The sequence below is a fragment of the Pagrus pagrus genome (genome assembly GCF_965226575.1).
Source record: "Pagrus pagrus genome assembly, chromosome: 22".
Taxonomy (NCBI): domain Eukaryota; kingdom Metazoa; phylum Chordata; class Actinopteri; order Spariformes; family Sparidae; genus Pagrus; species Pagrus pagrus.
The window spans coordinates 19,967,622-19,980,466 of NC_140204.1; the positions used below are offsets into that span (position 1 = coordinate 19,967,622).

General features: G+C 44.1%; 1 protein-coding gene across 9 annotated transcripts in view; it reads left to right on the forward strand.

Moving 5' to 3' along the window:
* Positions 1-11,949, forward strand: part of nrxn2b (neurexin 2b) — a 665,374-nt gene extending 653,425 nt beyond the window's left edge. For 7 of the 9 annotated variants that reach the window (XM_084343879.1, XM_084343880.1, XM_084343874.1 and 4 more), the window contains one exon: positions 8,827-11,949. In XM_084343879.1, the coding sequence (XP_084200005.1) occupies positions 8,827-9,719 (893 nt within the window). In that variant the 3' untranslated portion in view covers positions 9,720-11,949. The remainder of the gene's footprint in view (positions 1-8,826) is intronic. The other 2 variants (XM_084343882.1, XM_084343881.1) reach the window with 1 other exon arrangement.
* The last annotated feature ends 896 nt before the right edge of the window (positions 11,950-12,845 follow it).

A 12,845-nucleotide genomic window follows, 5' to 3' on the forward strand; every position in this document is an offset into this window, starting at 1 on the left:
ATCACTATATCCCTTCCTCCACTTTTACGTGAAACTTTGTGACTGCACAGCCCTCTGTATGCAGCTGTGATTGGCCAGATGTGTACCCTTTCTTATTGGTTTTCAAAGCAGCAGGCAGTCAGCAGCACTGTGGTCCATCAATTGCTCAGCCAAGTGGTAGTATCTGGCATTTACCCAGCTGTTGCACCAATCTCCTGCCCCGATTTTAACAAGGCAGGACAGTTTCAACGTGGAGGCGCAGCTTGTTCTGCGCGGCACACAGCTGTAGGCTGGCAGGCCCGGTGGCTGAGGCTCCGTTAGTGCGAACAGCGGGTCAAGTAATGTTCTGACACCACGACAGGAGGTGGAAGTTAAAGGCCATGTGTTTTACTCCCAGCCTCTGTGGTTTCTAGCTCTATTAAGCAGGCCGTACTTGAAAACTGCCAAGAACCATGTACAGTGAAGCCTTGTGATTCAAATGAATGCTTTGTCTACAGTTAGGACAAAAATCTAGAGACAGAGTAGAGATACGCAGATCCACATTTCATTTTGAAAGATCCTGTCTGACTAGATTTTTGTTGTTAAATGGCATTTTAGATTTAGATGACTGGTGTGGGTGGAATGACAATTGCCTCAATGGAACCAAACACTACACCACTGCCAGTACACATGCTGTTCATGGTGCCAACTTCCAGGGATTCAAACAGTAGAAATCATTTTTATGTAACCCTGTTTATAACAGCAAAGCTCAAACATAAGAATCTTAATTAATGTGCAACTGATTTGCTATTAAAGTTCGCTGTTAGATCCAATTAATCAAACACCTTCAATAAGATAACCAAGCAAGAGTTTACTATTATCTTCAATCCATAAGAATTGATTGGATCAAGTAAATGCCGGTGTGATTTAGTAAATAAAGCACAACGACTTCAGGAGGAGGATGAGGCAGAAAGGATTAAATCAAACTAGTCACGTTCTTCGGGACTTGTCAGATGGTCAAGTGCGCTCTGAAATGGCCGGGGTTAGCTTGTCACCCATAATTACATTTGATTGGATGAATTTATGAGTACGCCCACAAGATCAGGATGAGTCCTCAAAAATATTGGAGTGTGTTACAGGAGACAGATGAGAGGGATTTCACTTTAAAATCACACTCGGCATTTTATAAGAGATGACTGAACATTTAACTGAACAATTAGCTTCATGTCACACTCAGCTCTGTTCAGGACACCATGCAGACACCTGGTCTAAAGTATGCTTAAACTGCACTCTTTCTCACCGAGCACTTTTTGGCATACAGGCACCGTTCATTCATCTTACCCCGAGAGCTCCTCAGACCTATCTTTGGTAGCAACAGCTGTGGAAAAAAGGCTGGCGTGAGCATGTACTGTTTATTACGGGTTCATTTCAAGCTTTTACAAAACAGAAAAACAATGTAAATAACAAAATTAAATATGTAAATGTAAAATTAAATATGCTAATCTTAGTATGGATCAACCATAAATTAACTTTAAAGCCAGATTGCTTAGAATCTACCTTAACATCCTGAGGGGAGAGCAAAACTTCAGCGAACGGTGGAAAACATTGAACAAAAAAAAGAACAAAAGAGTCAGACTCAACATAATGTCTGTGTGAAAAATACTTCACTTCCCAAGGCTGGATTTTTCTTCTTAAAGTTTTTCAGGGATGGGGGATTAGTTTGGAATAGAATATATGTCGGACTGTAAATGGCAGGAGATTATAGCAAACGGTGTGTTTGTGCGAGCAGAAAGTGATCTGAACCTGTGTTGAGAAACTCGAGTGCAGCATTCTCCTGCGGTTTCCTCTGTAGGTGGTTGGGACCGAAATAGAGACTCAATTCCTTTCTTATCGAGAGGAGAAATGAGAGTTTTTCGGTGGATGCTATGCCCAGGCTTAATCTCCCATGGGGAAACGCAACTCTCTCTCTCTCTCTCGTATGCCCACACAAACACACACATAGTGGCAGACATGCTCACCTTTCCAGACAGACGCTTGTCTCTCTCACTCTGTGGGTGTAAAGTTTTCCTCCCCGCAAAACGGCTCTCCTGAGAAACAACAAAACACGCCCGCGCGCACACGCACGTGCTCCGTATCGCACCTTCCAGATGCCACAAGAGTTCCAGCGGGGCGAGCCAGCGGGGTCGGATAAGCCTCGGTGAAAACTGTGGACAAGGAGAGAAGAATCAACATTGTCCGCGAAACATGTCCCCTCTCCATCACTGCTCCACAAACACAGGCCTGCAGTCATTGTATGATAGGACCGATTCCCAGTGTTTTCAATTACATTTGAGAATGCAGCTCGGTGTTATTGAACTGCCTTCAGGAAGGAGAAAAAATGTTAAGCACAGCTGTGGATTTTCTATTAAGCTGAGCGAGATATGAATGCTGTGAATTCATGGGGATCAATACGACTCCCTCTTAGAGTACACACAGCCAGTGGATCTGCTTTACAGATGTGTTTACCTGCAGCTGGAGTACTACAGCACATAATTCAAGGCGTGCAACTTGTTTTCTTACAATTGCATTTCGCCCAGGAACCTTTTTTTTTTTGGGCCGTCGGGCGCTAAATGATGACCCTCGATGTGTGCAGCTCAGACAGTGAATCGCAGGGGGAGCCGCGGTCGTCCACTCGCCCGACGAGCTCAGAGCAGAAGCGAAATAGATAAAGCACAGGACACGGGGGGAAAAGTACCAGAGGAGGAGACGAGCGGGAAAGAGCTGGAAGGACTGCGTTGAGAAGGACTGACCCTCATTGAGATTTGTGTCACGTTCCTCTGCGCTCAAAGCAGAAGAGAGAAATGGGGGAGAGGAGGGAGAGAAAAAGAGAGCTCGTGAGGGAGAGGACGCAAAATCCAGAGAGTGAAATTCCCATGCACAATTCCTGCCTTTCCCACCAGGCTAATTAAACTTTGACTTTGTTAGGGAGCCTTAATTAAATCTCCCAATTAAAGCTTTTGGTTTGGATCCTCTACTGTTGTTAATGAGCCCCTGTCAGACGAGCGACAAGACAGGGAGGAGGGACCTGGATTACAGAGATGAAACATGTAGTGAGGGATAGAGTGACGAAGTGGAAAGACCCTAAAAATTATATTTGTACAGCCGCATGAACACTCAACAGACATACTTGAAAAATCATCTATGGACACTAATTGTATTCACAGTAACAGGCAATTAGAGAAGATAAAATACAAACGTCTCTTTCTCCAACAAGCCCTGCTCATTAAATCTCTTTCATTTTATCTCCATATTTCAATTTCTGTCTCTTCTCTACCTCAGCGCGACCTCACTTTCCCTCTCTCTCGCATACTTAGTTACTTATCAGTCCCAGGATGTTGTAGGCGCTATATCGGTTTTACTCTGACAAGATCAGAGCTTTGAGAAGCTCCTCAATAATTCATCAGACACTATAGAGGCAACCTGCGAGTGTTCTTTTTGCCGCTGAGGAGTGAAACCAAGAGATTGGGTGATAGATGAGGGATGACCCAGAGCGCTGAGCCCACTCACCCGGTTTGACTCAGAGCTCGCCTGGGATCAAAACCCACCCTGCTCGATCGGTTTGGGTGTCAGTTATTTGTCAGTGTGATACTTTATTGATCTCTCTTAGCTAGCTGTCCTCCACAAGTAAACAGCCCCGGGTTCATCACACAGATTAGATGTTTGGCAACGTAGAGGCTTGAACCGGCGTCCTCTGGATGATCTCAGTTGACAGTCAACGTTACTGTAACGTCCCATCTGAAAGGATTCATTTGCAGTTTGCGTTGCAGTTTACAATCAGCATTCTTCTGATTTGACATCCTCTGTGGAAATAAAGTGGGAGTAAGACGAGACGGATCAGAACCATGGATCGATTGAGGGAAATCTGGATATAGCGTCGGAGGCAGAGCCCCGCTCATTCCTATAAAAAGTTTCTCAGTGGGGCATGAAGCGTGAAGTAGGACAGCAAATGAAAAAACAAAATTGTTAACAATTTGTGAGGAAATAAGTTATTGAGGTATTGAGTTTATTTCAACAACAAGGCAATTCAAAGTGTTTTACATATGACATGGACTTGATATGAATGATATGGAACATAAAAAATATCTCAAAGGGAATAAAACTACTATGACATAAGTGATGTATTGATTTTATTTAAATATTTAAATAATCCACATCATATCATTTACTATTTATAACCAATTACATAATAATGAAAGAAAAAACCCAAAATGGACTAATCAACATTTAATAACTTCACGAATTATTAATGGTTAATAAATGTATTTACACTTAAATAAATATATTCTGCATGTATTCCTGATTGCTATTAAACTGAGTTAGTTTCTGTACACGATGTGCTTTGTCATCAGAGACGCACTTGAGTTGAAACAGTAAGGATTAAATATAGCTTTCATAAAGATAAGCCAGGGAATCAGTTATTACATTTGTTGGCTCTGAAGAAATGACTGCAGACGTTAGTGCTCAGTCAGCCCAGTCTACTGTTAAATGCCCAGATCAAAAACCAGAGAACTGCTTCATTCAGTATTACTCAGATGCCATGTAACCGTTTCACATCAAAACTGGTCAGTGGTGCATTTTGTCATTAAGCGTTTCCGCTGCAAACTATCCACGTTTGCAAAATCGCCAGCAGCGGATGTATAATGGACTCTTTTCTTCCTCGTGCCATTGTTTGCGCAGCAGGGTGTCTTTCTGCCCACACTTCAAACTATAAACAAATACGGTAGTTCCTCCCAGGAGCACTGTGGAGACACATTGCTTCACATTTTTTTTTAAACCACCTAACCTAGATATTTCCTTTTTACTTAATTTTCCATTAGGTATATTCTCCCAGAGCTGGCTGGTTCTGCAGTTTAAATTAACAGACACACTTGAAGGAAAGTGTATACTGTGGAAAAGAGATGTAGATGAAGAGATGAAGCAGATATACTCCAGCACCACAAGAGGAAAAATAAAAAAAACAAGATCTAGAGACCATGAAGTGGGCCAGAAACAGGCCCAGAGCAAAAAGAAAAGTGGTAGATTGTTATATTCTCGGTGCATATCAGCGATTTATACCACAGTGAGGTGGGAACACCAGTCTGGCCAGAAAAAACAAATCCAGCCAACTTCATGGATCCGATCCAGGTGCTGATGAGCTGCAGTGAGGTGACTTTGACTGTAGCCAATATGTGACTCAGTGAGACACGATATGAGCCGAGCATCATCCCTTTGTGTCACAATAAATCACGCTCGCTCGAGTGAGAGCGGCAGCAGAAAACGCAGCGGTTGTCAACAGTTTATGGAGAAGTATGTATGAAGAAACGGGGTTTTTTTCTCCTGTTTGCACAGATTATATTGCCGTAATTGTACCTATTGTGGCTTGATTTAAAAAGCAAGCACAGGGAATATATTATGCTCGGACACGCTGTTGGATTTTCCATCTGCGGCCTAATCAAAGCTGAATTATAGAAAACTCAAACTCCAAACAACCTTTTTGCTCTAAATATTTCAAATGGATGTGAGCGGGCCGACGTGATCGGCAGAGTAACGATGTTTGTTAGGAGGCCGACATAGATGCATCAGTATCCATCTGCCCTGCTCTCATTTTGAGTAAATAGAAGGGGGGATGACTCATACCGGCAGCGGTGGGGAGTGACGTGTGGGCAAAGATAAAGAAGCAATTTCATCATGCGGCCTAAACGTGGTTCCACTGCCTCAGCTGTTCAAATCAATGGAGTCAAACTCAATCAATCAGGCTGAATATCTCTGAGTGTCCCTCGCTTTGATACGTAAATGACAGCGTTACAATGATAGAGAAAGAGACACCCACACACTGAAATCTTGTATTTTTCAGCACAGTTTGCATCAGAGCTGGCCTCAGTCAGTCCTGGTTTTGGTTCAAAAGCTGCTTGACTGAACCGTGAGGTGAGCCGATCCAGAGTGAGGGGGTTCTGATGTCAAATAAAATGACGATGTTGCAAATCCATCACGAGTCTCCTCCGGTTTGGCGTCAGTCTGCGGTTCTTGGCAGCTTTCAGCGGGAGAGCACATCTATGAACATACGTGTTAACTCAAGTCAGTTCTCTCAGCCTGTCAGCAACCTGCCTGTGGGCATTAGCTGAACAATCAGAGCTGCATACGGAGAAGAGGAAGGTGCAGTCGTGGAGAAGGGGGAGAGAGCCAATTGAACTGGATTGGTTTAAAGTACGGGTGCTGTAGGCTCGGGTCACACAACAGGAAATGAAAAGATGGGTCACTTGATAACTGCTGAGATGTGGCCCGCTCTGTGTGTGAGGGCTGAGGTTCATTATTCTTCTAGTATCCACTGCCTGCCACTCATATTGGGTGATGATATACTGCCTCCGGGCTCTACTACGCAGCAGTGCGCTACGCTAGCAGAGTACAGCAGAGCGCTGCAAGTAATTTGGCGGAACAATCCTTTACATTCTTCTACAGTATCTCTATTTGCCTCCCGAATGTCCAAATGAACCTTTTTAAGCACCGTTCTACGTGAAGATCTTAGACAGAATAGTCAAGTCGATTCAGAGTTTCCTTTAACAGGACCATCCGCTTGCAGTGTCAGCCACATGTACTATAAGTGGGGCACACGGTGAGCGAAGGAACCTCTGCGGTAATTGGCGAGCTGCATCGCGAGCAGAGGGTATAGAGCTTGAAATTGCACTTGCAGCATCTCTACCACGCAGACAGATGGCGAAGCAAAGATAGCGACACCGGCGTCCAATCGACATCCTGGATGTGTGAGGAGCTATCTCTGAGGTCCCCGGAGCTGGTTCAGTGAAATGACTTGTCAAAGTCACGGGAGAAGCGAAAAAGAAAAAAGAAAACAAAGCACTAAACTTGCAAAAAATCCTACTCGGTTCGGCTCATCTTTGTTCCTCAAATGTGCCACCACGCTCTGCTGTCCTCTCAGCCTTCAAGGTGAAACCCAGCCCTCAAACACAGAAAGAAAATATAATGGAGAGAAATAACTTGAGCATCGCCATGGAAACTAGCCTTTCCAGCACCGGTACAGCAATAAGAAGTTAGAAGCAGGGTTGAAGAATCACTAAGTATTTTTCCTTTACAGCTCTCACATTTTGCTTTATTTCAAGGCCTGTTTCTCTCAAGTGTGTTGTTATAATGCTGACATGTTTAGTGGCTTTGTAAACGCAATGCCATCACCCTTTGTAACACAGCTTTTGCTATTCTATGAGTGAAAATGTATGGTTTGTGTAACTAACAAGGTTTGGGGGGGGATCAAGGTTTTTGGGGTGCTTGAGTGTTTTAAGCTGAATCAAAGCCACAGAGGGAATTGATCCAATCCCAGCAACCCCCTTTACACTTCCCCCGTCATCCCTGAAACTGCCTAATCCAACCCCCCTCCCCCTCTGAGTCACTCTGATTCACCTCATCAAATAAAAACAAAGAGCCAGAGTCATGATTTTATGCTGGTGATGTTGGCATTTCTTTGGTCATGTGTTGCTGTTACCTTCCCTTTTTTCTCCCCCCCCTTCAAGATGTGCCATGATCTAATCCCAGCTGCCATGTTCTTCAAATGTTTCCTTGACTGTGACCCTTAACACATTTGCCAGACTGAGTAGAAAAGTTGTTATGAAGTAAAATATAGTGTATAAACAGACTGTTACTGATATTCTGCCATGTTCTGTTAACATACATCCAATATGTTTAACCCTTTACTCCAGCTGGGTTTCCAGCTGATTCCTCCTGAATGAATGCAACTTTTAACAAATGCTATTATCGTACGCCCAATAAGCTTGATTTAATTTGGGTGTTCATTTCACAGTGGGCTGAAATCAGATTACATAACCAAAGCTTTTGAATTCTGGCTCATTAAGATGATGTTTTAAGTGTTCACTTGAGTTGGTGTCTGTTTAAGGAGAACATCATTGCCCCATGTTTATGTGTGGTGTTTGGGAGGGAAGTGGGCATCAGGGACTCATGTGAGAGAAGGGGAGCTGCAGTGTTTAATAGTGTCTCTCAGTGTACAGTAGTGTGTGCTGAGAGTTTGGGTTAGAAATTAGGGGCATCAGTTTCCCACAGCAGCTCCTGAGGGCCTGCATACAGATTAAGCTAATCAGAAATGAGCCATAGAAACCACCATGCCCAAAGGGGGGGGAGAATGGGATTGAGCCCATTCTTCATGAGAATTCTGAAAAAAAAAACCTAAATGAATAATTCAACAATATATTTCTTCAGTTTATGATTATTTTTCACCCAGTAAAGACACAAAAGAGGAGAGGAGGTAAAGAAGGGGTGGGGAAGTTGTTTATCACTATCCGAGAACAATCTTACACAGCTTTCTTTTTGTAATTTTTTTTTTCATGCAAAAATCATGCGGCCAATTTGTTGATGTAAGTGACCTTGAACCTCGTGGTTTGCTATCTTATTTAACCAATCACAGCAGAAAACATCTGAGCGTTAGCGTAGTCAGCTTAGGTAAGACTAGAAAAGTTAGCAGTGAAGGATAGGCTGTGTAGTACAATAGATGTTAAGTTGTTCAGTGTAATTTGTAGTCTACTTTTATCTTGTATTAGTGATATAACATGTAGGTCTGTGCAGCATAGGGAGATAGGTCAGAACAGTCAGGAGCAGGTGCAGGATACAGTATTGTCTTACATTTGTATTAAGTTCAGTGTTAGTCAGTATATTAACATTTTAAACAGAACAGACTAAACTTCTAGAACTAACCTCATGTACAGTTTTAGTGCTGTTCTAATACTGGTGTTGCTGTATTCATTTGAACTGTTTTTCTTCTGTTCATCTGGAGGTGGTCTCTCTCTCAGGTGGTCTCTAACACTCTCTTCCTTCGTTGTCTCTTTCTTGTCCTAGGAGGTGAATTAGTGTTGCCCATAATAACGGTGGACTCCCTAGACCCCCCATCCATCGCCACCCGCTACCCAGTAATCCCCCCGCCCCCCACAACCTACCGCCCTTTCCTGACCCTCCTCGAAACCACCAAAGAGTCCCTCCCCTTGCCCAACGGCCGGCCCCCCTGCCCCTTGGACCAGGAGGACTGCGAGGAGACCATCGAGGTGTCGGCGTACGGCTCGGGGGAGATGACCGAGTCGGATGACGAGGACTATTACAAAAACTCCCCCCTGGTCACCGACAGGACTGTCCTCCCGCCTCCCCCGGCCGCCGAAGGCGGGGTCCAGAACCCCCGAGACCGCCATTTCTCCCGCATCCCCAACTCCCACCGTCCACCTCTCTCCTCCACCCCCACAGCCAACCCCGACCAGCTCAGCCCGCGCATCAAGCCGCCCGCCGGCGGCAGCAGCAGTAGCAACAACAAAATCCCAGCTGGGAAAATGAACACCCGGGACCAGGTGCTGCTGCCGCCGGCCCACCCCTCGTCAGACCCGGGCCACCGCAGAGTCCCAGGAATAACGTACCCCCCAAATTTCCCCCATGTTCCCACTCCAGATCCCACATCTCCGGAGAGAGGGCTCCCAGGCGCCGTGGAGGTGCAGCAGTCCAGCAGCACCACAGGAATGGTGGTGGGCATTGTGGCTGCCGCAGCCCTCTGCATCCTCATCCTGCTCTACGCCATGTACAAGTACCGCAACCGCGACGAGGGCTCCTACCAGGTGGACCAGAGCCGCAACTACATTAGCAACTCAGCCACGCAGAGCAATGGAGCCCTTGTGAAGGAGAAACAGCCCAGCACTGCCAAGACGGTCACCAAGAACAAGAAGAACAAAGACAAAGAGTACTACGTCTGAGGGCGCGCCGCCGTGACACACAGAGACAGACAGCAGACGCACTTAGAGAAGGAAAGAGACGAGAGAGAAAGAGAGAGAGAGAGAAAAGGCAGTATATGGAAAACGGCAAACATAACTCAGAGGGCAATTAATCTAACAGCCAGTATTGTATGGTGGCCGTAACATGGCACCAATTCCAGTCTAATCAGAGGGAGGAAGCAAAAAAGGATGGCAAGGTGACTTCATGGCTTCGTCCACACCTTTCAGCTTTGATTGATCTGACTTCTTAATAAATGTTAACCATCGTGTGGATTTAAGGAAAGGCTATTACACCTCAGATCTCAACACATACTGTGCCAACAACCGTGTACGACATGCTGATACAACAGTGATTTATGGATAAGCCCATGACAGGTTATTTAATATCTTGAGTACTGTAAAAAGCACCACCATCAGTATTTGTGTCAGGGCCTGTATTTCACTCTGAGGCGAGCTTGTGGTCTAAGCGGTCGCCTTAGCCAGTATCAACATATTATTTTCCAACTAGGCTTGAATTAGCAACTTGACATCCCTCTGTGAAATCAATATACTGCCAGCTTACAGGAACACCGTCAAATCCAGCTCTCCCACCGCTGTAAGTTTTGGACATCTCTCACCTCTCGTCAGAAACTCTCTCTCTCTTCCTCTCATTGGCTCGGGCACTCTGTTTCTCTCCTTGTCTACGGTGCTCAGCAGCTGACGCAACGTAAACTCTGCCGTGTTTCAAGCATGTAGTATTCATTTACGAAAAAGAGATAAAAACTGTTTTTCTTTCTGTGGAGTTTAAAAAACAAAAAATATGACGATGATTGATGATCATAACAATGTTAAACGTAGCAACTATGTGAGATACCACCGCTCCAACCTAACGGATGCTAACTTGTACGTTTAGCTGCCAAAAACTTGTCGAGGCCAAACCCCCTTGGTCGTCCTTTGTTCCAGCAGATCTGTGTCATGTGTTTCTGGGGCTCCGAGGCACCCCTAGTGGGCCAGCAGAGAAACTGCGTCACGTCCTTACTAATAACCGAAAAACAGAAAAAACCTCCAGCAAACAAGATGAACTCTGTTCTATATAATTATAAATATATGTATAGACGTTGCAGAAACCTATGGACCTAAAGCGTGAGCGAGTGGAAAAGTAAGAGTACGCTGATAATGTGCAGCGAAGACGGACTTTAGGATTTTTGACGTCGAAACAGTTTCACCGCCCCGAACCCCCATCCCCCCACCCCACCCCCTCATGAACAGTACGGCTGATGCAATGCCTTGCTGCAAGACTCAGTCACTTTGGTTTGCTCTTCTCTTTTTTTTATTTGAGTCTTTTCTCTGGAGAAATGAGAGACATTTTAGGGAAATTCCGAATTCATTCTTGCTGGAGTTCCACTGTGGAGAGAGATACCTTGCAGCTGAATAAGCGACTGTGTCTTTCATCCCTCTCGAGCCTGACTGGACTGATGGCAGCCAATGGGCAAAAGCAAACTTTGTGGGAAGAGCACACAAATAAAAAGGTGAACGGCAGTTCCCTGGAAGATGTACAACAGAACTCTAGTATTCCAATTTTCTCAACTCTATTAAAAAAAAGACAACTGTACCATGAAAAGAAAAGAAAAATCCTGAAAAAAGTTTGTGAAATGTCTAAATATTTGACTCTCATCCCATTACTAAGAGAAATGTGTTTTCCCTACTATCATTCCTGTTTGGAGAAAAAAAATGACTATGATTCTGGGAAACTGAAATTTCTATGTATTTTCTTTTGGTAAATCGAGCAAATGTGATTTGGGTTCTGATCATGAAACCACTCATTCTCCTTTTTTCCAAGGGAGGAAAGTTCCTCTCCTCTCCCATCCTCCATCTGTCATCCTCAATCTATTCTTTGTCCTGCATTTATTCCTTTTTCTCTGTATGGCAGGCTGTATGTCCCCCATACCCTGTGGAGACAGCAGGCTCTATCCATCCTCCATGTTTTATTTTTTATTTGTTTTATATCTATTTCTGTCTGTATGGCTGGAGACAAGATGGCAGCCATTTCATTTGACGGGCTCCATCGACTCACCCTCCTGCCACGTTCGTCAGGTTTCTCTTTCTTCATTCCAAACATACTCCTCCCAGTATCTTCCTGTTCTTTCTAAATGTTATTGTAAAGTGTTCCAGTGAGATGACTCTAAATATGTGTACATTAACAGAGGGAATACACTTGGTTATATACTTCTTACTCCCTGTGTCGCGTGGTCTCTTTATCGTCTCCTTGTATCTCAGTCTATTTTGGATTCACAGGGCGACAGAAGCACCCCTGATAACTATCACGCTTTCTTCGGTATCATAAGATAATCCAGGGACTTTGAGTGGATGCCCGCATCGTCAGAATGTGTCTAACTTGGAGATTAAGGAATGATGAGAGAATACAATAAGAGCTTTGCTTGTATTAGTGCTATGGGGAATTTTAACTAATCACTTACCCCACCAGAGAGGTAGCAGGCTGGTAGGTATCCATGCATTGAACACAATAAGAGCCTCTGTCACTGTTAATTGAAACAAAGAAACACAGTGAACCACCAGGTCAGCCAGGTCATGCTGGTAACACATTTTCCCCTGTGCTTTAATCAGACCTGCAGCTGCTCTCCTGCTTTATAATCAGGTGTTCTGATTTTATGACCTCCCAAGGTGTCACTTATCTATATATACACATACTGAACATGTTAAGTCAGAGGTGTTATTCTGTTTGGATATTTCTAGGTGTTGCTTTGCTGTGAACCCACAGCGAAGCAACACCTAGAAATATCTAAACACATTACATTATTCAATTACAGTTATTCAGCCATTTTGTTTTTTGCTTCAAGTGCCACAATTGGAAACAACAGACCACATCTCATTTTGGTCCTACTGACTAAACACATTCCAACCCCTAAAATATATTTCTTATTCCTGCTGTTTAAACATATAACGCATAAAACTATCATCGGTTACATTTGAGCCTTCTCCACGGCCCAGAAATCATAATACTTTTCCCACAGGCGCAGAACAAATCAGCACAAGTAGCCAATCAGTTTTGTTGAAGATGTTTTACAAAATGTCAAAAATGAACGCATGCTGATGTCCCAAACTTTAAAG